Source organism: Rhinoraja longicauda, chromosome 2 (assembly GCF_053455715.1).
Source record: "Rhinoraja longicauda isolate Sanriku21f chromosome 2, sRhiLon1.1, whole genome shotgun sequence".
In the NCBI taxonomy this organism is placed as follows: domain Eukaryota; kingdom Metazoa; phylum Chordata; class Chondrichthyes; order Rajiformes; family Arhynchobatidae; genus Rhinoraja; species Rhinoraja longicauda.
Genome location: NC_135954.1, coordinates 95,317,321 through 95,341,821, shown reverse-complemented (window position 1 = coordinate 95,341,821; position 24,501 = coordinate 95,317,321). Strand labels below are relative to the sequence as shown.

The following is a 24,501-nucleotide window of genomic DNA, read 5'->3' as shown; positions in this document are numbered from 1 at the left end:
TTAGAGATGCAGCAAGGAAACACTCTATGGCCCACCGAATCCGCGCCAACCAGCGGTCACCCGTACACTAGTTCTATCCTATGCAGTAGGAATAATTCGCAGAAGCCAATCAGCCTACAAACCTGTACGTCGTTGGAATGTGGAAGGAAACCGGAGCACCCGGAGAAAACCCACATGGTCACAGGGAGAACGCACAAACTCCGTACAGACAGCACCCGTAGTCAGGATCGAACCCAGGTCTCTGGCGCTGTAAGGCAACAACTCTACTGCTGCGCCACAGTGCAAAAAAAGCATTGGACCTTACAGCTATGCCCCTCATAACTTTATAAACCTGAAATGGTCCAAACCTCCAGACCTGGCGCCGCTCCCAGAAGCTGAGCTCATGGACCGATTGTGACCTGCAGCTGCACTGAGCGGTGGAGCAGCAGCGGAGGACACCAACGGCCAGGCTTGGCCAGGCCGACCCTGCAACACCGCCAGAACAACGAGTCTTCATGGTCAGGTCAAGAACCCTGCACTTTCAATAACTTTGACTTGAAAATGGTGCCTAAACTGATGACTCTGCACACTGTCTCAGTGCACTACTGCTATACACTGGTACTGTATCTGAGATGATTATCTAAGATGTATCTAAGTGCTTATGTGTAGTGATACTTGTCCTGATCTGTACACAAAAATGAATTTCACTTTACCTCGGTACACGTGACAAATAAAATAGCATTGAACCTTCATCACCACCCCTACGTTTCAGGTACCAATGGCTATTTGTTTAAAAAAGATTGCCTCGCTCTTCTCCATTAAACTTTGCCTCTCTCACCTAAAAGCTAAGCCTTTTGACACTTCTACACTGGGCGAAAGGTTCGAACTGTCTACCCTATCTTTGCCAATCATAATTTTATAAATTTCGATTTTCAACCTCGTGGCGTTCCAGAAAAAGCAATCCAAGTTTGTCCAACCTCTCCTTGCAGCTAACATTCATGAATCCAAGCAATATCTTGGTAAACTTCCGCAGCTTCTCCAATTCCTTTTTGTTCATGAACCTGTCAAAATGTCTTCTAATTTTACCAGCTTCTACCAATTCCTCTCCTCCTGCACTATATATTTACCACCCTCCATGTCAAAAATTTGCCTCTCAGGCCCCTTCCAAACCCTCCACATCCTTCCTGTACTGGTGTGATGTGAACCGCACACAATACTGTAAATGCCACCTAACCAAAGTCCTGTAAAGCTGCCACGCGAGTTCCTGACTCTTCTGCTCAATACTGCAACCGATGAAGGCAAGCATGTCATACGCTTTCTTTATCACTCTATCCACCTGTGTTGTCACTTTCTGGCAATTATCGACTTGGAAACCCCAAATCAAGCAAGAAAAAAAGAACTGCAGATACTCTGACCATCATTCGTCTGTTTTCCAGGCTTTGGGAATTGAGCCAAGGTATTGGAGGATAGCTTATGTTTCACCATTGTTTCAAAAGGGAGGAATAGATAAATTGAGCAATTACAGGCCAGTTAATTTATCTATAGTGGGTGGAAAATTATTGCAATCAATTCTGTGGGGGAGGACGAATCTCCAGTTGAAAGGCGCACAAATTACTCATGGGAAGGCAGCGTGGATTTGTGAAGGGAAGGTTGTGCGTAATTCAGTTGATTTAATGTTTTGAGGAGATGCCTCGGAGGGTCAATTAAAGTGATGGGTTTGGCCAGATCCCACGTGACAGACTAATCAAAACAGGTAAAGTCCTTGGGATTTAAGGAAGAGTTGAAAATTATTTCATTGGCGGGAAGCCAATTGTTTCATGACTGACAGCGGTTTTATTGATGTCAGACAGCCTCGACTCTCACTCAGACAGAAAATTGTACCTCGTGGCTTCCAGTTCCGGTTCCAGACCTCCCGGTGCGCATCTGACCGAGATTTCAGGTACCGACAGTCAATCCACTGCATCTCGCAACAGTTCTCGTTCCACACTGGCTGCCATCGCCGGCACCAACAGCCCCTCGCTCTGACTCTCCCGCAACTCCAAGCCTCACTCACCCAGACAACCTGGACTCCCTCATGGTTTCACTGTGACTGTCGCCAGCAAGGCTCAATATCAGTCCTTGCTTTTCTTAAAACATATTCATACGTCAGACGCAAATGTAGGCAGCAGAATGAGGACGTTTGCCAGCGCGAGACGAATCGGCTACTTGTTTGATCGCAAGAAGGAATGCTTTAGGCTGCTAGACAAGGCTGCATGGTGGTGCAATGGTAGAGTTGCTGCCTTACAGCGCCAGAGACCCACGTTCGATCCTGACGACAGGTGCTGTCTGTACAGAGATTGTACGTTCTCCCAGTAACCACGTGGGTTTCCTCTGGGTGCTCCGGTTTCCTCCCACACTCCAAGGATGTGCAGGTTTGTTGGTTAACTGGCTTCAGGAAAAAAAAGAAAGTTGTCCCCAGTGAGTCGGACAGTGTTAGTGCACTGAATGATCGCTGGTCAGCAAAGATTCGGCGGGCCGAAGGGCCTGTTTCCATGCTGTACCTCTAAAACAAAAAACCTAAAACTGAACAAGTGGTCAGTTCCTGATGGTCAGGGTGAACACAGTGGGCCAAAGGACTTGTATCCATGCTGTGAGACTCTGTGACTGTGATATTGAGAGGAGGAGATGAAAAGGAACCTTGGGTGTATGTTGACAGATCTTTAATGGTAGCAGGACTCGTCGACTAGGTCATACACAAAGTTTATGCATGCATGACACAGTGGCATAGCTGGTAGAGCCTCTGCCTCACAGCGCCAGAGACGCGGTGTTCGATCCTGACCTCGGCCGATGTCAGTGTGGAGTACGCATGTTCTCCCTGTCACCGCATAGGTTTCCTCCCACATCCCATAGAAGTGCGAGTTTGCAGGTTAATTGGCCCTCTGTAAAATTGCCCCTGGTGTTGGGCGTGGATGAGAAAGAGGGATAACATTGAACTAGTGTGAACGAGTGATCGATGGTTGGTGTAGATCCGGTGGGCCAAAGGGCCTATTTCCATGCTGTATCTCTAAAATATTTCTTTATTAGCTAAGACATTGAATATAACATCAGGGAGGCTATGCCAGAAGTATGTACATTTCTTAGACCACAACTTTTAGTTTAGTTTATTTAGAGAGCTAGCATGGAAACAAACCCTTTGGCCCATCAAGTCCACATCGCTCACAACTTCATTTTCCACGGTTTATTGCCTTGCTCTCCGTTACTGTGTGTGGCAGGTTATTCCAGGTATTTACCACTCTTTTCATTGACCTGAAGCCTCCAGAGTGTGTTTCAATTAACACACGGAGTAATTTCAGTCTGCTAATGCGGGCCATGCTACCTCACAGTGAAGAAAAGAAAAGACGCAGAGTGCTGGAGTAACTCAGCGGCTCAGACTGCATCTCCGGAGAACATGGTTTCAGGTTGGAACCCTTCTTAATTTTAAAGAAAGCTTCCGACTCAAAATTCACATTCTCCAGAGGTGCTGCCTGGCCTGCTGAGTAACTCCTGCACCGTGTCTACTTTTATGAAACCAGCATCTGCAGTTCCTTGTAAATTCACATTGAAGTAACATTCATAGTCGTTGTTGGCTGATTTTATTTTCTGATCATCCCTGTGAGTAACCTTATATCCTTTTTCCATAAAACAGCATAACAAATATGAACACAAGGAACTCCAGATGCAGTTTTTAAAAATATATAAATGTAAGTGTTTTGCCTGAATCCATTGAAATAACTGCGTATAGTCCATTAAATCGTTTTTTATGGTTCCTCCCAAATCAACTTACAGTAGTTACTCTTTTTCATAGCCACTCTCTTGCATAAAAGTGTTTATGCAACACTAACTACAAAATATCCTGCCATTACATGCCATACTTCATCCTGCCTCTTCTCTCTTCCAGCTTTCTCCGACCCTTTCCACCCCTCAAGATAGTCAGTCTTGAGAAGGATTTTCATCTTTCCATGTTCTCCAGAGATGCTGCCTGACCCGCTGAGCTGGTCCAGCACATAGGATCCTTTTGTGCATTTACCAGCATCTGCAGTGGCTTATTTTTACAAAACACGACCACCTGGAAGTTGTCTCCAAGTCAACATCCTCGCTTTGTAAGCTCAGTAATGTATCACCGTACCTTCACTGTGGCTGGGTCAAAAGCCTGGAACTCCCTCCTAATGTTATCATGGATGTTCCCACTACATAGATTCAAGCAGGAAGCTCACCACCACCTTCTCAAGGGTGATTAAGAAAAGCTGGCTCAGCCTGTCAAGCCAACATCACTGAATGAACTAACCAACATCGCTTTACCTTGCACTAAATGTTATTCCCTTTATCCGGTATCTGTACACTGTGGACGGCCCCATTGTAATCACGTGTAGACCTGTCACTGACTAGATGGCACGCAACAAAAAAAGCTTGGCACTGCACCTCGGTACACGTGACAATAATAACCTAAACTAAAAAAATACCAAATGCGGTCAGTGAAACTCAGGAAATAAATAAATACACAAAGTGCTGGAGTAACTTTGCGGGTCAGGCAGCATCTCTGGAGAAAATGGATGGGTGACAAAGGGTCCCGACCCGAAATGTCACCCATCCTTTATTGCTCAGGAAATGCTGCACTTCCCATTGAGTTACTCCAGAACATTGTGTCTATCAGTGAAGCTTTGGGCAGACAAGGACTGCCAAAAGGGCCCTGAAGAGTCTGAAGAAGGGTTCCGGCACGGAACACAACCTACCCATGTTCTCCGGTGTTGCTGCCTGACTTGCTGAAGTACTCCAGCACTTTGTGGGGGGTTTTTTTGCCCTAAAAAGATATTCCTTCAGAAGATGGCCTGCCAAACCATTCGAAAATTCATCTTCAAAAGACCATGGAAGCTTTCAAGTATTTTTAAGACAAGGGAGCATAAATTCTTGACAAGCAAATTGGTGAAAGACGACAGTGGGTAGTCGGGAATGCAGAGTGGAGATTGCAATTATATCAGTGATGTTTTATTGAATAGCATCGAAGGCTCAAGGAACTAAGTGGCCAACTCCTGCTCATAATTCATATCCTCAAATGCAAACTGTTTTAATTAAGAATTATAATTCAGTTCTAATACCTATTCTCCTCAGAGCACTGTAGGCATTCAAAGTACTGCAGTGTTTCGTGTAGGCAACTCACAACTCATCACCTTTCCATTTCCCTCCACAGATGCTGCCTGACCCGCTGAGTTCCTCCAGCACTTTGAGCTTTGCTCAAGATTCCAGCATCTGCAGTTCCTTATATCCCTATTCTTCATATGTTCTGTTCACAGGGTTACGCGTTTTGTTTCTTGCATTGCTGTCATGTATATTTGAACAAGACAAATTCACAGGGCAACAAGCAGAGTGCAAAGGAGTGGGACAAATGTAGTGTATTTTCTATAGCCTTCACCGGTAGAGTAATCTGAATTGCCGTGTTGTGTCATTCTATTAATTACACTGAAAGATTTTTTTGTATTTTTATTAGCCATTCTACTTTACTAGCTCCTATTTTGCTGACCCTATATATTTTCGATAGTCTTTGACGTGACTGAGGAAAGACTAGAAATGCCAATGATTTTGACGGGGGCAATGCAGATGTTCAACAAAAAAATCTCTCATCCTGGAATCTTTCATCTCAATATTGCTCATTTTATGTCAAAGTGATGCGATGGTAAATCAGTTTACGCCACTCACATAATTACATCAAGAAAGAAATAAGTCAACATATTTGCAACATATCTGTGCTTATTAAAGGTTATTCATAACCAAAAAAAAACGGTCTTATCATCGAGGCTCTGTTTCCTGACAATGCTGGATTGATCGTGTCAGGTAGATTACTGGATATATTATAAAAGGCTTGGCCAGGTGGATTTGCAAATTATATTTGAGTTACTTATGCTTTGAGCAAATTGTAAATGAAGTTTTCAATCGGACACTCCATTACGATGACTCTATCTTGGCAAAGATCAGCATCAGCAGTTTAAATTCATCAATGAACTTAGTTAATATTAGTGGGCTTAAAGATTGACATGGCAATACACGGAAAGAACTTGCATTTTATCTTGAACTAACATGTCCTCATAACATCTACTCACCTACTGCATTTGGTAGGCCAGTTCGTTGGATGCTTTCAAGAGAGAGCTGGATAGAGCTCTTAAGGATAGCGGAGTGAGGGGGTATGGGGAGAAGGCAGGAACGGGGTACTGATTGAGAGTGATCAGCCATGATCGCATTGAATGGCGGTGCTGGCTCGATGGGCTGAAAGGCCTACTCCTGCACCTATTGTCTATTGTCTATTGTCTATTGATGCTCCCGATGTGACATCCTTTACATCGGTGAGACAAAACGGAGACTAGATGACCATTTCACCACACACTTGCACACGATCCATCAAGGTCTGCTGAATCTCCCGGTTGCTAACCATCTTAACTCCCCTTCCCATTTCCATGCCGACCTTTCTGTCCTGGGCCTCCTTGACTGCCAGAGTGAGGCCACACACAAACTCGAGGATCAGCACCTATATTCCACTTGGGTAGCTTACAACATATAAACAGTGGGAACATTGATGTCTCCAATTTTAGTTAGCACCCCTCCCTTTCTCCCTTCCTGCTCTTATTTTACCCATTATCCTGCCACCCCACACTCCAAAGACGTACAGGTTTGTAGGTTAATTTGACTTTGGTTAAAAAAAAATTGTCCCTAGTGTGTATGATAGTGCTGGTGTACGGGGATTGCTGTTCGATGCGGACTTGTTGATTCAAAGTGCCTGTATCTATGCTGTATCTCTAAACTAAAACTAAACGACGGCTCAAGTTATCAGCAGAAGCTGTATAGGGTAGAGGGACGATTTTTATAGGGTTTTTTTCCTCTGGAGTGCAAAAGGCTGGGGGGGGGGGGTAAATTTGTAGGCATAAAAGGGACCCGGGGCAATTTCATCACACGGGGGGTGGTGCATTTATAGAACGAGCTGCCAGAGGAAGCTGTAGAGATGGGTAACATAGCCACATTTACAAGATAGTTAGAAAGGTACATGGATAGGACAGAATTTAATGGATATTGGGCAAATGCAAGCGCATAGGACTATCTCAGCTATAAAATCAAGTTGGCATGGACAAGCTGGGCCAAAGGGCTTGTTTCTGTGCTGTACATCTCTGGGACATCACAATATTCGCCAATATTCTCCACTCCATAGCACTCCATAAATGTGCAACCTGCCATGATGGCAAAGATAGACACAAAATGTTGGAGTAACTCAATAAATCAGGCTGCATCTCTAGAGAAAATGGATAGGTGAATGGTCAGTGGTCAGGACCCTTCCTCAGAATAATTGTTTGGGGAGGGGGGGGGGGTCATGGGTGGGGGGAAACAGGAAGCAAGAAGCAAGAATAAACCAGGACTAATCAGGACTGGCAAAAAAATGACCGCAGGCAGGGAGGTTCCCTGGTGGACTGATTGCTGGCTAGGGACGGAGTGATCACAAGAGGGATACATTGTTGTTAACCATGGAGCTGGTTAACTGATTTTTAGTGGAGGACGTGGGGCGAATGGGGATGGAGGGAGAGAGGGAGGTGCATGTAAGTAGAAGTTACCTAAATCTAGACGATTCAACGTTCATGCCGCTGGGTTGTAAGCTACCCTAGTGAAATACGAGCTGAGCTGACTCGATGGGCTGAATGCCCTCATTCTGCTCCTATTGCTTGTGTCACTGACAAGGCTGCCACTTCAGGCTCAACCCTAGAGTTGATTAAACCTTCGAGAGGAGTGGGCCCACTTTACTGCGGCATGTCTCTTTTGAAGTAACCAGTGCTACCTTTGATGATACCTCAACTACAGAAATGGGGAACTTTTGAACACAAGTTCTTCTCAAGTCCTTCCATTATGCAGCTAGTTAATGCAATGCGGCAATGGTTTACTCCAAAGGATCGCAGTGGCACAGCTGCTGCCTCACAGGTGCCCAGGGACCCAGCACCAGTAGTTGATCCTGACTACAGGTGCTGTCTGTACACAGTTTATACGTTCTCCCTGTGACTGCATGGGTTTTCTCTGGGTGCTCTGGCTTCCTCCCACACTCCAAAGATAACCAGGTTTGTAGGTCCCACTCTCAGTCTCCACCTGAAACGTTTCCTATTGCTTTTCTCCAGAGATGCTGCCTGACCCGCCGAGTTACTCCAGCATGGTGTCTATCTTCAGATCTGTAGGTTAATTGGCTTAGACAAATTGCCCTTATTGTGTACAATAGAACTAGTACACAGGAGATGGTTGATCGACATGGACATGGTGGGCCGAAAGGCCTGTTTCCCAGCTATATCTCTAAACTAAACTAATCTCAGCTGTTCCAATTTTTTCAGGAAACTAACAGACTTATACTGAAGTCCGAAGAAGGGTCCCGACCAAAAATGTCACCCATCTTTTTCTCGAGAGATGCTGAGTCATCCCAGCACTTTGCATCCATCTTCAGACTTATACCTGACAACGTAAAAAGCCCTCATACCTTTAAAGCAATTCTTTCAAAAAGACACCCTTTACCTTAGTTAGGAGGGTCATGAGAGTTGTGAGAGAGGAGTGGGTTTTTTCAAATCAAATCTCATTATTTTCAATACATATCTTTAATTTTCTTCATTTCTAAGCAATTTGAGGGAAAAGAATCAAGAGCTCTAGCCGAGAGGCATGTTTATTTCAATACTTCAGTGGACATCACAGTGAAAGAACAATGAATTAGGAAATTGTGTTGCATATCCCATCTTAAAGATAATTTGAACTCCAAGTCTTTCTTATAATGACTTTAGATTGTCAAGCACCAAATCAATGCAACTGGAAACTGAACTACTTGCAAAACAGAAAAAAATGCATTACCAGATTACTGAAAATACTTTGAAATCTAATTTTGAGACAGGAAAGAAGAATACATTGAAAGAGGTGAATTCAAAGCCGAGGGAAATGGAAAAGCTTTGATGTAATCAACTACGGAGGAACACTTTAAAATGGTACTTTCCCAGTCTCGTGCTTGTGTGCTCAATCTCTCTTCTCTGTTCTCCAAACTCAACCTTCAGAGAGCTTTTACAATCTCATAATTCACAAGAAGGAACAAAGCAGATTTAGACTTTGGAGAGACAGCGTGGAAACAGGCCCTGCGGCCCACCGGGTCCATGGCGAACTGTGATCAACCCCTACACTAGTACAATCCTACACATACCAGGGACAATTTACAATTATTACCAAAGCCAATTAACCTACAAACCCACACGTCTGTGGAAAGAGAGAGGTAACCGGAGTACCCGGTGAAAACACACGTGGTCACAGGAGGAACGTACAAACTCCGTACAGCACCTGTAGTTAGGATTGAACTTGGGTCTCTGGCACTGTAAGGCAGCAACTCTACCACTGCGCAAGTGTGCCACCCTCAGATGTGCTAACCCCCATCTCAGCAAGAGAAAATAGATCCATTCCAATGTACAGACCAGCAATTTGGGTACTTAGTAAGTTTCTGAAGTATTTAAAATTATAAGAGACATGGATACGGTTGACAGTCAGAACTTTTTTCCCAGGTTGGAAACGTCAAAGACTAGTAGGCATAACTCTAAGGTAAAGGAGGCAAAGTTTAAAGGAGATATGTTGGGCAAGTTATTTTTTTTACACAGAGAGTAGTGGGTGCATGGAGCACGCTACCAGGGATGGTAGTGGTGGAGGCAGATACTATAGTGGTTTTTAAGAGGCTTTTAGATTTAGACTTTACTTTAGACTTTACAGATACAGCGCAGAAACATGCCCTTCGGCCCACCGAGTCTTTACCGACAAGTGATCTAGCAGTATCCTATACACTGGGAACAATTTCCAATTTTACTGAGCCAATTAACCAACAAACCTGTACGTCTTTGGAATGTTGGAGCATTTGGTGAAAACCTGGAGCAACCGGGTTTCTCCAGGATACAGTCTCAAGAAGAACGTACAAACTCCATCCAGGCAGCACCCATAGTCAGGATCGAACCCGGGTCTCTGGTGCTGTAAGGCAGCAACTCTACCCCTGCGTTACTGTGCTGCCCCTATATGCAGGGAATGGAGGGATATGCATCATGTGTGGGCAGATGAGATTAGTTTATCTTGGCATTATGTTCAGCACTGACATTGTGGGCTAAAGGGCCTGATCATGTGCTGTGCTTTGATGTTCTTTCACGTGACACTCTGAGCATGTCACGGGAAGAAATTACTGACCGGATTGAGGGAAATATTCATGGATGTTCTCAAAGTCTCCCGTGAAAAACATCTACGTTCTTGTGAATCCTCCCAATGATTGACCTGCGTGGAGAAGGAGTAATCTGATGGTACAGAACCATCTACCAGCAGCATAGCCTCATGTCAAAGGCTGAGGAGCCACCCCACAAACTAATCACCCCACAAACTACCCACCGCACAAACTAACACCTCACAAACTAACCACCCCACAAACTAACCACCTCACAAATTAACCACCCTACAAACTAACAACCCCACAAACTAACCACCCCACAAACTAACAACCCCACAAACTAACCACCCCACAAACTAGCCATGCCACAAACTAACCACCTCACAAACTAACCACCCCACAAACTAACCACCCCACAAACTAACCACGTCACAAATTAACAACCCCACAAACTAACCACCCCACAAACTACCCACCCCACAAACTACCCACCCTACAAACTAACCATGTCACAAACTACCCACCCCACAAACTAACCACGCATCTAGCTGTATCAATCTTCTCCTGCACTCTCAGTTGAAGAGGAAAATGGTTTAACATTGGCTTCTCCAGCCAACTCAGAACCTGAAAACCAAAGTGAAAGTTATACACCCTCAATTTCAAGGGATTTATTAAAGAGAAGTGCCTGACATGATTCACTTTTAAAGAAATCACAAGTTCCTGACATCCAAAACTATTTATGGAGCTCTAAATTAAGGAAATACACGTGCTTTAGATCCCTAATATCGCAGATCCTAGCCAATGATTTGATCAATAGAAACAAAGAACTACAGATGCTGGTTAATGCACAAAAGGACACAAAGTGCTGGAGTAACTCAGCAGGTTATTCAGCATCTCTGGAGAATACAGATAGGTGACTGTTATTCAGTCTGAAGAAGAGTGTCAACCTGAAACGTCACCTATCGATGTTCTCCAAAGATGTTGCCTGACCCGCTGAGTTACTCCAGCACTTTGTGTCCTTCAGTGATTTGATCATTTGCTCTGTATATATGAGAACTGAAAGCTGCGTGGGAAATATTAATGGTCACCAGTCAGATTGACAAAGCACAAATCCTAAAACCTCAAAAGAATTAAGAAATGCCAAAGATGTAGTATTTGTTTTAAGTATCAGAGAGACAAAAGGCTTCCATGTTTAGTTATAAATTACAATGTTGAAGATACCAGCAATGTTTTCATAAATTATCTCCCAAACATAAGTTGAGTTCATGAGTTAAGGGCATGTCCCACTTAGGCGTTTTTAAGGCGACTGCCGGCGACTAGCCTGTCGCCGACAGTTCGCCATGGTGTCGCGGGCGTGATCGTGAGGAGTCTTCCAAAAATCGTAGTGGATCTTGGCGCGTCACTGAGAAATCATCCGGGTTTGAAATTTCTCGGCGACAGCTGGCTTGTCGCCAGGTATCGTTGCTTATTGCAGGCACTGTTGCATGCTGTCCCCAGGTTTGATAGGTTCTCTTAGATCCATTTACAAGCACATTATATTAAAATAAGTAAAGCCATTTCAAAATACCATAAAATGCTCGTGTTTAACCAATTTATTTACTGTCAGGATATTTAACAGGTAGATTGGAGGCGACAGTTTGACGGTCAGGTAAGTGTGGGTATTTTCGCGATGTTTATGGCCATCAGCCATTACATTTAAAGTGGGCTCCAAACCCAAATATGCAACCCAGAAATCAGATATGCATCTCCCTTACATTTTCAAAGAATGCACAGACACTTTTCACTAAAATCCACTGAACCATTTAAAAAAATTTTTTTTTTAATACAGCTATTAGTAAACTAGAAGTAAATCCAGTTTATGCCTTGTTACAGTGAAGCTTGGTTTTTAAATAACCCTTACAAGGTGTTATAGTTCAAAACTCTCAAGTACTTACCGACTTGTCAGTAATTTCAGCGAAAATCAGGACGCTGGAGAAGCATTGACATTGTCGTGGTCATTGTCGTCCAGTAAAAAAAAAATTTGCCGATCTGCTACGACTTTGACAGTCGCCGGCAGTCGCCTTAAAATCGCCTAAGTTGGACAGGCCCTTAATAGGAGCAAAATTAGGCCATTTGGCGCATCGAGTCTACTCCGCCATTCAATCAAGGCTGATCTACCTTTCCCTCTCAACCCCATTCTCCTGCCTTCTCTCCATGATCTGTTAATCTCCATCTTTAAAAAATCCATTGACTTGGCCTCCAAAGCCCTCTGTGGGAATGAATTCCACAGATTCAGCACCCTCTGACTAGAGAAATTCCTCCTCATCTCCTTTCTAAAAGTGTGTCCTTTTATTCTGAGGCTACAGCCTCTGGTCCTAGACTCTCCCACTAGTGGAAACATCTTCTCCACATCCACCCTATACAGGCCTTTCATTATTCGTTAAGTTTCAATGAGGTCATCTATCATCTCTTTCATTCTGGCATATCTCAATGGAAAATGTTCTTCCCAATGCTTCACAAGAATTGACTGCTTGCAATAACATATTTTTTTTTTAAAGAAAATATCAAGTCTGCCCAATATGACACAATGTGCAGTTACAGTTCTAAAAATGGGCATTGGAAAGACTTTGTACCTAACATTATTTGATATTGAAAATCTTAATCATAGCTCATGTAGTAAGATAAACTACCATTGCATATATATAGGTATTCAATTAGTACATACCCCCATGGAAATGGTATGTAATTTATTCCACTTTAAGTAAAATATTGCTCCACCGTTAGTCAAATTATACATATCATATTTAAACTTCTTGGCTACTACCTACTGTTTCCTGTTAACTTGTCCTTGTAACTTATAAATTTCCAACTCTACACTTTCATTACAAAATATCTAAGTGCCATGAAGAGCACTTTGAAGTTGCAAATTGAAGTTGCCTTGCATTAGCTGGTACCTTTTCAATAGGTATATTGGGAAATTATGAAAGATGGACTATTTGTTATTATGAGTTACATCTTCCGCTGTTGGTCCCATTATCTCCTGATCCCCTCTTCATCCTGGGAGGACCCCTGCCCAGTGATCACACTCAATTACTGGGCTTCCCCCAATTCCATTGGCGTATTGTGATAAGATTTCCACTATTAATAATGCTAAGGGGTATGATTTTTTTTCCATGCACTTTAATACTCTGACTAGCTTCAACAGACGGAACACTTCCAGTGTGGGGAGCAGGAAGTGAGTGCAGACAAGCCCAGAAAGTTATTGTGGATCCGTCAACGATTTACTTCAGCTGGTCCATAGTTCCCTCAAGTGAGATCAAAGCAGATTCACAAACATACACTAGATCCACACGAGCTGGTGCACTTATAATACAATAAAAAGGAACTGCAGATGCTTGTTTGTTCCAAAGATAGACACAAAGTGCTGGAGTGACACAGCGGGTCAGGCAGAATCTCTGGAAAAATTGATAGGTGATGTTTGGAAACATCACCTATCCATGTTCTCCAGAGATGCTGCCGAACCCATTGAGTTACTTCAGCAACTTGTGTCTATCTCCGGTGTAGTTATCGCTTAGTTTGAACTAAACTATATTCCTTCTATTTGTGCTTTAATACATGTTACTACGAACTAACATTTATTACACACGAGAACATAACATGGATTTAAATATGCTCAGTGCAATTTTACACCACATAATCTTGCACAAAATTCTTCAATGTGGGAAAAGTGAAAAAAAGAATCTGGAGGGCCAATTTTTTCAACATGGTCTAAGGAGTTGCCAAGATATCAATTAGCTATTGTGATATAAAGGAAATTAGTGGCGGTTATAAATATCATGAATGCAGCAAGGTCAGTAATGATTAAAATACAAAACTTCCATATTATTAAACTAGTTATCGAGCCATATGGCATGGAAACAGGCCCTTCAGCCCAACTTGCCCATGCCGACCAACATGCCCCATCTACACTAGTCCCACAATCAGTCTTTTTGAAAATTTGCCTCAGTGATCCAGTGACAGTGTCATACACACAGGTGTACCCTCACGCCGGCCTGTGTAAAATCACCCAGAGAAATCAACAACCACACACAAAACAAAATCCAGTCTGCTGTTAAAGGAGGTGGGTGGTCCATCCGTCAATCTACTGAGTGAATAGGATTCCCCTTCTCCTTGACAACTTTGTTACTGCTGCTGTTATTTGTTCCTTAAGCTTTGAGCCGCAACACAGTGGGTGGAAATGGTCTCTTTCCACTGGCCTGTTGTACAATGGCAGGTATCAGGTATATCATTTGGTTTGGTCAGTGCCAAATGTGCCCTTAATACTTAAGACTGCTATTTTTTTTAAATCCTTCTCTAGGATGCCTTCATTTGAAGTCAAGCTAAAAAAGATGGCTCACAAATTAAACTTCTACAACACATACACAAACATTTGCACAGAGTGGACGCTGTGATGGATAGGGAGTTTTACAACTTCCCAAAAGAAAATCTATGGCTGTCCATTGAAGTGGTGAGCGTCGGATGGTGGGGGGGGGGGGGGGGGGGCAGCAGATAGATACACAGGCAAGGCAAGCTGAACGAATTGTTTCTGCCAACCACGATTACAGCTAATAACGCGATCAATCCCAAATACCTGGGCTTCTTGGAATCGAATTACAGGGAGCGAGAGTCGGCCTCGTTCAGGCTCGAAAGCAACTTGTAACACGGGAGCTGAGCCCACATTAATGCTTACTCTGGGACAAAGAGTCGAGGGAGGGCGGGCACGCCGATGTCCTTCCACTTACCATAACGTTGCCTTGCATTTTAGCTGTTTTAATCATTGATTGCTTCTTCATCATTCCTCTTTAACTCACTTCAGTATTGTTGCTGTTCTTGATTTGATTTGTGATTTTTTTTTTTTTTGGTTTTGCTTTGGTTATGGCTGGTGAGGTCGCTTTTTCCCCCACCCCCTATTTTCTCCCGGTTTTTTTTTGTTGTTCAAATCAGGCAGAGCTTTAAGAAATATCCCATGGCAGCTTCGGAGAATTCACCGCCGCCGCTGCTGCTGTTGTCACAGCCTCAATACCATCGCTTGTCCGAATGCACTGCACACTAAAGCTGTGGATGACTCTCATCGCTGGGGGAAGCTGGAAGATTGATCTAACGTGGAGGGAGCATCCTTAGTGGAGAAGACCAACAACCTCTGAATTAATTCTCTCTTTTTTTTTAATGAAAACAACAACAAAAAATCAGAAATATTGAGACATTCCAGTTTGAATTCGCTGGTCCCTGTTGAATTCCGCACACCCCAGATGTTCTAAAGAGCCGGCGTACAGTCAATTACTGTAACTGACAAGTGTTTAGCAGGAGCCCCGTGGCTGGGGGAAATTGAGAGATGGCTTGGACCAGCCGAAGTGGAAATAAATCACGCTGCTGCCAGTTACTATGAGACACACGTTACGTTTCTATGGTTGCACTAATTTGGCCCTATGTAGGAAACGCAGGAGTGTCTGCGGGTTCGTTCTCTCTCGTTCTCGTTCTCTCTCGTTCTCGTTCTCTCTCTCTCTTTCTCTCTCTCTCTTTCTCTCTCTTTCTTTCTCTCTCTCTCTCTCCCCCTCTCTCTCCCTCTCTCTCGCTCTCTCCTTTGGAGGGATTTGGAGCTCGTCCTTGTACCGCCGTCTCCCCCAAATCTCCCTCCCAACACACCCTGGACATCATTTGGGGGGAAACAAAAAAGCCGAGCATAACACAATGTGCTGGGGGAACTGAGCGCCCAGGCAGCATCTGTGGAGGGCAATGGACACCACGTTCCGGGTGGGGACCCTCCAGGTACTTTGTGTTTTGCTCGAGATCCCCTCCTTCTCGTATCTCCCTCCCTCCATTCAATAAGCCCAGCTTGCCCAGATAAAGCTCATGCCGGTTCAGTGATGAAAGCACTGGGACGAGGCGAGGCTGGTTTTCACATTGACCTGACTCGTGCTTTGCAAACAAAAAAGGATCGTCTACATGCCACCAATTCGGTGGGACGATGGAGACGGAGGTCCCACGGTGGCAAAATGCTCCCGTTTTGAACTTTCGTTGCCGTCCCGATGGGGGGAGGGTGGGGTATTGGTATACAACCCACGTATCCGTGTTCGCGTTTTGTGTGCCTTTGCATTTCATATTAACATTAGCTCGCCTTCGAGGAGAAAAAAAAGCGAGCCGGAGAGGAGGGGGGAGATTAATAGTTCTCAATGATCTGGAAAGAAAAATGCTTGGAAACACCCCCCCCCCCCCCCCCCCCGTAACTGTATTGCGCTTGAATTCACGAAGGCGCAGCGGCGTGATGAGTTCCTGGAATTAAAGGGAACCAATGAATGAAACATTGGCGCTGGTAATCATTTTCGCTTTTCCGCCCGAGTAAAACTAACAAGCCCGCAGCCGCCGCCGCCGCCGCCGAAAACACCGGGATAATAAGCTTAATGATCTTTTTATTCAATGCTTCTACCCTAAAAGCTATCCATATATTGCATGAACCGCAACAATTAGACTATGCTGATGACATTTGGCATTTGGCTGATTTATCGCGACTTTGCGATCAACATTAACATGGGCAGAGTTACACGATAGAACATCTAACAGCAGTACAGCACAAGGACACAATGTCCGTGCCGAACATGATGCCAAGACTAACTGTTATCTGCTTGCACATAGTATAAGAAAATAACTGCAGATGCTGGTACAAATCGAAGGTATTTATTCACAAAATGCTGGAGTAACTCAGCAGGTCAGGCAGCATCTCGGGAGAGAAGGAATGGGTGACGTTTCGGGTCGAGACCCTTCTTCAGACTGATGTGCTTGCACATGTTCCATATCCTTCCATTCCCTGCACATGACTGAATGTGTCACTGTGCTGTGCGTTTGGCGAGTGGAGTATTCACATTGCTAGTCAGGCAACACGCATCCATTTGCCTGTTGTGCACTTAGCTGCTTGTCGTGTTCGGGAATTGGAATGGATTGTTTTTATTCCTGAACCTATTAACATAGAGCTCCACACAATTGCAAGTTTTGAAATGAGATGACTTTACATTACAGCATCAGAGGCCGCACAGCGAAAAGTGCAGCTCGTCCCATTCCCACTCGCTGACACTTGAGTTTACACTGACATTTAAGCTGACGTTCGGCGCACTACCGGGGGAACCCCGCAGTGTCAGTCTGGAGAAAGGGTCTCGACCCGAAACGTCACCCATTCCCTCTCTCCAGCAGGAGATGCTGCCTGTCCCGCTGAGTTACGCCAGCACTCTGTGTCTATCTACGGTGGCAGGGATGCTATTCGTCAAATCAGGTGCCCAGCCCCGGGTAGATGTTAACAGAGTACGTGTGCGTTGCTGTATGCGTGTGTGTGAGAGTGAGTGAGTGTGTTTCTGTCAGTGTTTATGCCTGTTTGTGCGCGCCCATTTGGCCTTGTGTGTTTTTGTTTCTATCTGTGCGTGTGTGCCTACGTTTGTGTCTCTGTGCCTGTGTGTGTGTGTGTGTGTGTGTGTGTGTGTGTGCGTTCGTTTCTGTGGCTGTGTTTTTGTGTCTGTCGGTGTGTATGTTTCTGTGTTTCTGTTTGTAGAGGTTTCTGTGTGTGTGTTTGTGTCTGTGTGTCTTTGTGTTTCCTGTGTGTGTTTCTGTGTGAGTGTGTTTCTGTGTGAGTGTGTTTCTGCGTGTGTGTGTGTGTGTTTCTGTGTGAGTATGTGTGTTTCTGCGTGTGTGTGTGTGTGTGTGTGTGTGTGTGTTTCTGCGTGTGTGTGTGTTTCTGCGTGTGTGGGGGTGTGTTTCTGCGTGTGTGTGTTTCTGCGTGGGTGTGTGTGTGTGTGTGTGTCTGCGTGTGTGGGGGTGTGTTTCTGCGTGTGTGTGTGTGTTTCTGCGTGTGTGTGTGTGTGTGTGTTTCTGCATGTGTGTTTCTGCGTGTGTGTGTTTCTGCGTGGGTGTGTGTGTGTGTGTGTGTGTGTGTGTTTCTGCGTGTGTGGGGGGGGGTGTTTCTGCGTGTGTGTGTGTGTTTCTGCGAGTGTACATGTGCGTGTGTCCCGGCCAGTGAAATATGCTAAATAAATGAAAGTAATTTATTTCCCACTGCGCCTCCCTACACTTTCCTGAGCTTGGTAGATTAAACTTTCAAAGGCGGCATCCACTTCCTTGTGTATTATTCATTAATGCTACTCGTTTGTATTGGTTGTATCTGCAGACTGCAGGCCGATGCATTCATTATGCTGCTCCGTGATAAATCACCCTCATAATACAGACTACTATCACGCTACCAGACAAATGGACCAAGTTACATCCCAGTGGTGTTGTGTGAAGGCGCGCTGATACGCATTTCTGTGTACAGTCAGGTATTTACGTTGTAACCCCGGATTTGGGCCCGGAACACACTTGAACATCTGCAAATTATACAAGGATATCACGCCACGCCTAATCCCCAAAATAAAGATTTCTTTAAAGAATGCTGTTATTGATTCCATAATCCGAAGATCAAAGCAAAAAAAAAATCTCCTGCCTCATTAAGGTGAACTCATTTTCTTGATCGTTTGATCCCGGGTCACTTGTGTTTATTTTATCTGATTTTAATTGCTATTCCAAGAGAGGCTATTCACCCAAACCCCACTCCCCAGATGCGGATTCTCGGTCTCAATGTATCCAGGGCGCCGCCTGTAGGCGATTGCAGGTCTCTCGGGTGATGGGCATGTCTGCTTTTACGCCTCCGTCCAGCGTGAGGTTACCGTTTCCAACATTGTTGCGTTTAGTTCATTGACACGTGTACCGAGGTACAGTGAAACGCTTTTGTTGCGTGCTAACCAGTCAGCGGACATGATTACAATCGAGCAATCCAGTGCACAGATACGGGATAAAGGGAATAACATGAATAACCTTTAGTGCAAGATCCAATCCAATAAAGCCCAAGGGTTACCAATGAGGTGAGATAATGGCTCAGGACTGCTTTTTAGTTGTTGGTCCGATGGCTCAGATGCCTGATAACAGCTGGGAAGAAACCAAACTAATCTGGAGGTGTGCGTTTTCACATTTCTGTACCTCTTGAATGTGGGAGGAAACCAGAGCACCTGGAGGAACCCACGCGGTCACAGGGAGAACATACAAACTCCGTACAGACAGCAGCCATGGTCAGAATCTCTGGTGCCATAAACAGCAACTCTCCTCCTGTGCCAATCTGATGAGTGGACTCTAGCTAGGGAGAAGATGCAAAACTTGTGCCCTGTTTTGAAATAGCCAAGGGGAGTGGTGGTTGGGGGGTGGGAGGGGAGGGTGGTGGAGGGACAGGGGGGAGTAGCTGCTGGCTACTGTTACTCCACAATACACCCATCACACACACAAACCAACCTCCCTTCCATCTACACTCCCCATGTGCCTCAGCAAGGACACCAACAAAATCAAGAATGAGTCACTCCCTCTCCTCCCCAAAAATGTGCAGGTTTGTTGGTTAATCAGCTTCTGTAAAATGTCCCTGGTGTGCAGGATAGAACGAGTGTACGGGGTGATCATGGACTCAGTGGGCCGAAGGGCCTGTTTCCACGCTGTATCATTAAAGTCTAAAGCTAGAGTGCAGTCCTGACCCATCTACCTCATTGGAGACCTTTTAACTATCTTTAATCGGACTTCATCTTGCACTAAATGTACTATATTTGAGCACATTGTAATCATGAATACTCTTGTTTGACAGGATAGCACATAAACAAAAGCTTTTCTCCTCACCCTGGTACACCTGGTAATAGTAAACTAAACAAAATAACTGCAGGCACTATCACGACATTTATATAGCATTTGGACAGGTACATGGACAGTCTGAAGAAGGATCTCGACTTGAAACGTCACCTATTCCTTTTCGCCAGAGATAATGCCTGACCATAGTTACTCCAACATTTTGTGTTTCTCAGGTACATGGATAGGACAGGTTTAGAGGGATATGGGCCAAACACAGGCAGGTGGGACTAGTAAAGATAGGGCACATTGGACAGCATGGGCAAGTTGGGCAGAAGGGCCTATTTCCACACTCCATGACTATAACTTCTAGCCAACCACATAGCATAGTTAGGCTTGTATATGCTGGAATTTAGAAGGATGAGAGGGGATCTTATTGAAACATATAAGATTATTAAGGGATTGCACACATTAGAGGCAGGAAACATGTTCCCAATGTTGGGGGGGGGGGTCCAGAACCAGGGGCCACAGTTTAAGAATAAGGGGTAGGCTTATGGAGATGAGGAAAAACCTTTTTCAGTCAGAGAGTTGTACATCTGTGGAATTCTCTGCCTCAGAAGGCAGTAGAGGTCAATTCTCTGGATGTTTTCAAGAGAGTTAGATAGAGCTCTTAATGACAGCGGAGTCAGGGGGTATGGGGAGAAGGCAGGAACAGGGTACCGATTGTGAATGATCAGTCATGATCACATTGAATGGCAGTGCTGGCTCGAAGGACCGAATGGCCCACAATACATTCATTTAATTTTTATTTTTTTTTAAAGTTAATTTTTAATTAAAATCGTTGAAAACATTAGCGATGCAGTGGTGCTGGTTTCTGACGGGCACAGTGACGGACGCACCACACATCTCTCTCCTCCAAACAGCTGGCAGGCTCCTCTTTTGTCTCTACATATGCGTCTTCCATCAACGTCTTCAGCTTCGTCTTGTTTGGTCGTCCCAGTTTTCTGTCTTCTATTGGTGGGTTCCCACAGCACAACCTCGTTTGCTGGTATTTCTGGATGGCGGTGGCAATGACCAATGGATAGACTCGGCTTGTACTCGCTGGAATTGAGAAGATTGAGGGGGGATCTTATAGAAACTTACAAAATTCTTAAGGGGTTGGACGGGCTAGATGCAGGAAGATTGTTCCCGATGTTGGGGAAGTCCAGAACAAAGGGGTCACAGTTTAAGGATAAGGGGGAAGTCTTTTAGGACCGAGATGAGAAAGTTTGTTTTCACACAGAGAGTGGTGAATCTATGGAATTCTCTGCCACAGAAGGTAGTTGAGGCCAGTTCATTGGCTATATTTAAGAGGGAGTTAGATGTGGCCCTTGTGGCTAAAGGGATCAGGGGGTATGGAGAGAAGGCAGGTACGGGATACTGAGTTGGATGATCAGCCATGATCATATTGAATGGCGGTGCAGGCTCGAAGGGCCAAATGGCCTACTCCTGCATCTACTTTCTATGTTTCTATGCTTCTATTCTTCTCGACCTGATCTTCTCGGTCAGAGGTGGAATCTCCCCATAGAGCTGGGCATTGGTGATGCTATCCCTCCAACTGACATTTTGAACTTTTCTGAGCATTTGGGTGCAGATACCATCGAGAGACTTGGACAGTGCTCGAGGGAGAGTCCATGCCTCACACCTGTACAATAATATTGTCTCTGCAGTTGCATGGAAGAATCTCAGTTTGAGACCCCTAGACATCTGAGACGTCCAGATTGTCCCCATGTTATTGAGGGCTTTCCATGCGAACGCTATCCGGACCTTGATGTCATTGTCCGAGCTCTGCATCCTCGCTCCCAGGTACTTGAAGTCCTCCACTTCCTTGAGAGATGCTCTGCCACTGGTCTTAAGAGGCTCATGGGCACCATCGTTGAAAGCCATGTGCTCCGTCTTCTTGGCATTGGGGTGGAGGCCCACTTTCTCGCACTCCGTCTCGACCCTGCCAAGCAGTTCCTGTGCCTCCCCAATTTGGTCTGACAGCAGGACGATGTCATCAGCGAAGTCGAGGTCTGACAAGTTGACTGACCTGATTCTTCTCGAACGCCTTTGGGTGATTGTGAAGCTGAGGTCCTCGTGTTCCTTGAGCGCCTGCCTCATTGCATAATCAAGGACAATGACAAAGAGAAAGGGTGCCAATGTGTCTTCCTGCAAGACCCCCGCGAGGATTTCAAACACTTTGCTCTCGCCATCCGGGGTGACAACCTTGGCCATGGGGCCCAAGTGCATGTCCTCAATGGCTCAGGAAACGAGGAGGGATACCATAAGCCTTCTAAATCCTCATCACTTTGCATCGATGAATCGAGTCGTGCCTTCTTGAAGTCAATGAAGGTTAGGATGGCCGGCAGGTTGTTATTCTTCACCTCAATGATTCTTCGGATGACAAAGATCTGTGTGACCGTGTTCCTCTTCTGATTGTAACGTAGCTTCGGGTTGATAGCAGCCCAAATCCAGTTGAGAATCAAGCGGTTGTCGACCTTGGCCAAGACACATGTCAGACTGATGCCACGATAGTTGTCGGTCTTGTTCCGGCTCCCAGATTTGGGGACGGGGATGATGTTGGATTGTGACCATTGTGTTGGCTTGTCATTCGTTATTAGCGCCATGTTGCAGAACTTGAGCATGATGTCGTCGAGCTCATAGTTTTTCGACACCTCTGGAGGGATGTTATCAGGGTCTGGTCACTTCCCTTGCTTCAGCGAGGTCTTCACTTTTCGCAGCTCCTCCAAGGTAAAGGGGCCGTTGTGAATCTGTACATCCATGAGGACAGTCTCAATCTCCTCATCTTCCTCAGTGACAGTTGGAGGTGATGCAAGTAGGTTCTTGAAGTGGGCGAACCACGTGTTGATTCGGTCCTCTGGAGAGTTCCTCTGGAGAGTTCCCGTTGACTTGGCCTTCCTCCTGCTACTGATCTCGTTCACGACCCTCCATGCCTCGCTATACTGCTTGCCATCGTTGGCAGCCTCTACTCCCTCTATCATTCTCGCAACCTCCTGCTCCTTCAGTTTGTCGTACACCTCAAAGAGTTGAGATTTGGCTGCCTTCAGGTCCTCCTTGAGCTGCTCATTCCTGCTCCTAGTGTGGGCCTCTTGGCATTCAACAACTACCTTCCGTGCTGCCACAACTCAACATACGGAAGTTGTGGCAGCACAGAATACATTCAACAAAACATGAATAGTTCTAAGTCCTTCCATTCTAAATGTTTTCACGTGGCATAGATGACAGAAGAATTGTTGACAGTTTCACAATAAGAGGCAAAATTCTAATAAGATAGATTGTCTAAAATAATTATGAGACATTGCAATGATTTATAAAGTGAGGGTATGTTGAGTGATTGATTGATTGAAAGATACAGCATGGAAGCAGGCCCTTCTGCCCACGCGACCATCGTTCACCCATCCACACTCCTTCTATGTTATCCCACTTTCTCATCCATACTAGGAGCAAAATTGTTTTCAATACTCCCCAGGAAGAGAATTCCAAACTGCCTGAGAGAGAAAATAAAGCCTTCATCAGTGAATGGGTGATCAATGGCTGACATGGACTTAGTGGGCCGAAAGGCCTGCTTCCACACAGTATGCAGGTGCTGACTTTTCCCCATGCAGTCTTTGTCCTACTTAGTGGTAGAGGCTGAAGGTTTAGGAACTGCAGCGAAAGCAGCCTCTGTCACTATGCTGCGCGGTGCTTTGCAAATGGTACGCTTTGCTGATACAATGCAAATTTTGCTTTGATACTTTGAATGTTGCCATTCAGAATCAATGAATGAACAGCCATGAATTTTCACACCCTTGTTGAGTGAAGCATTTCTACCCATCTCACCTTCACTGGTTAAAAGCACGGGAATCTTTCCACTCCAGACATGTTTCATCATTTCAATTCCACCTACCAGCCCTTGATCTGTATCCCATGACACCTAACCCAAGAAAAATCTATTGAACTCACTTCTGACAACTTCAAACAGCTCTGTCTCCATGGTCTTTTGGGAAAAGGGATTTCGGGATCTGTGAGAGAACCAAAAACTGCTTCCTGACTTCATTCTTAAACACGCTTCATAAGTTAATAAATTATAGGAGCAGAATTAGGCCATTCGGGTCATCTACTCGAGTGATCTAATCAAGTCTACTCCGCCATTCAATCACGGCTGATCTATCTTTCCCTCTCAACCCCATTCTCCTGCCTTCTCTCCTATAACTCCTGACACCCTTACTAATCAAGAATCTGTCAATCTCCACCTTAAAAATTATGAAATAATTTGACTTGATCTCCACAGCCTTCTGTGGCAATGAATTCCACAGATTCACCACCCTCTGACTAAAGAAATTCCTCCTCATCTCCTTTCGAAAGATACGTCTTTTTATTTTGAGGCTGTGTCCTCTGGTGCTAGACTCTCCCACTAGTGGAAACATCCTCTCCACATCCACTCTATCCGGGCCTTTCACTATTCGGTAAGTTTCGATGAGGCCCCCCCCCTCATCCTATACTAATCCTGCCTCTTCATTTAAGGCTCATCAAACAGGAGATTTTTTCCCCTGCACTAATCCTGTCAATCCTTTCATAATTTTAAAGATCATTAGCATAAAGGAATGACAAGGCACATTTATGCAAGGTGCTGAGATATTTTAACCCCTCTACGGTTATCTCGATGACTT

General features: G+C 44.9%; 1 protein-coding gene across 2 annotated transcripts in view; it reads right to left on the bottom strand.

Annotated features, from left to right (window-relative positions):
• Positions 1-24,501, bottom strand: part of dpp6a (dipeptidyl-peptidase 6a) — a 918,316-nt gene that overhangs the window by 809,783 nt on the left and 84,032 nt on the right. Inside the window, exon 1 of one of the 2 annotated variants that reach the window (XM_078424708.1) lies at positions 14,938-15,480. The exons of the other annotated variant lie outside the window; for it this stretch is intronic. Coding sequence (XP_078280834.1) covers positions 14,938-14,991 — 54 coding nt within the window. The 5' untranslated portion in view covers positions 14,992-15,480. Of the gene's footprint in view, positions 1-14,937; positions 15,481-24,501 lie in introns of those variants that run through there. 2 annotated transcript variants of the gene reach the window in all.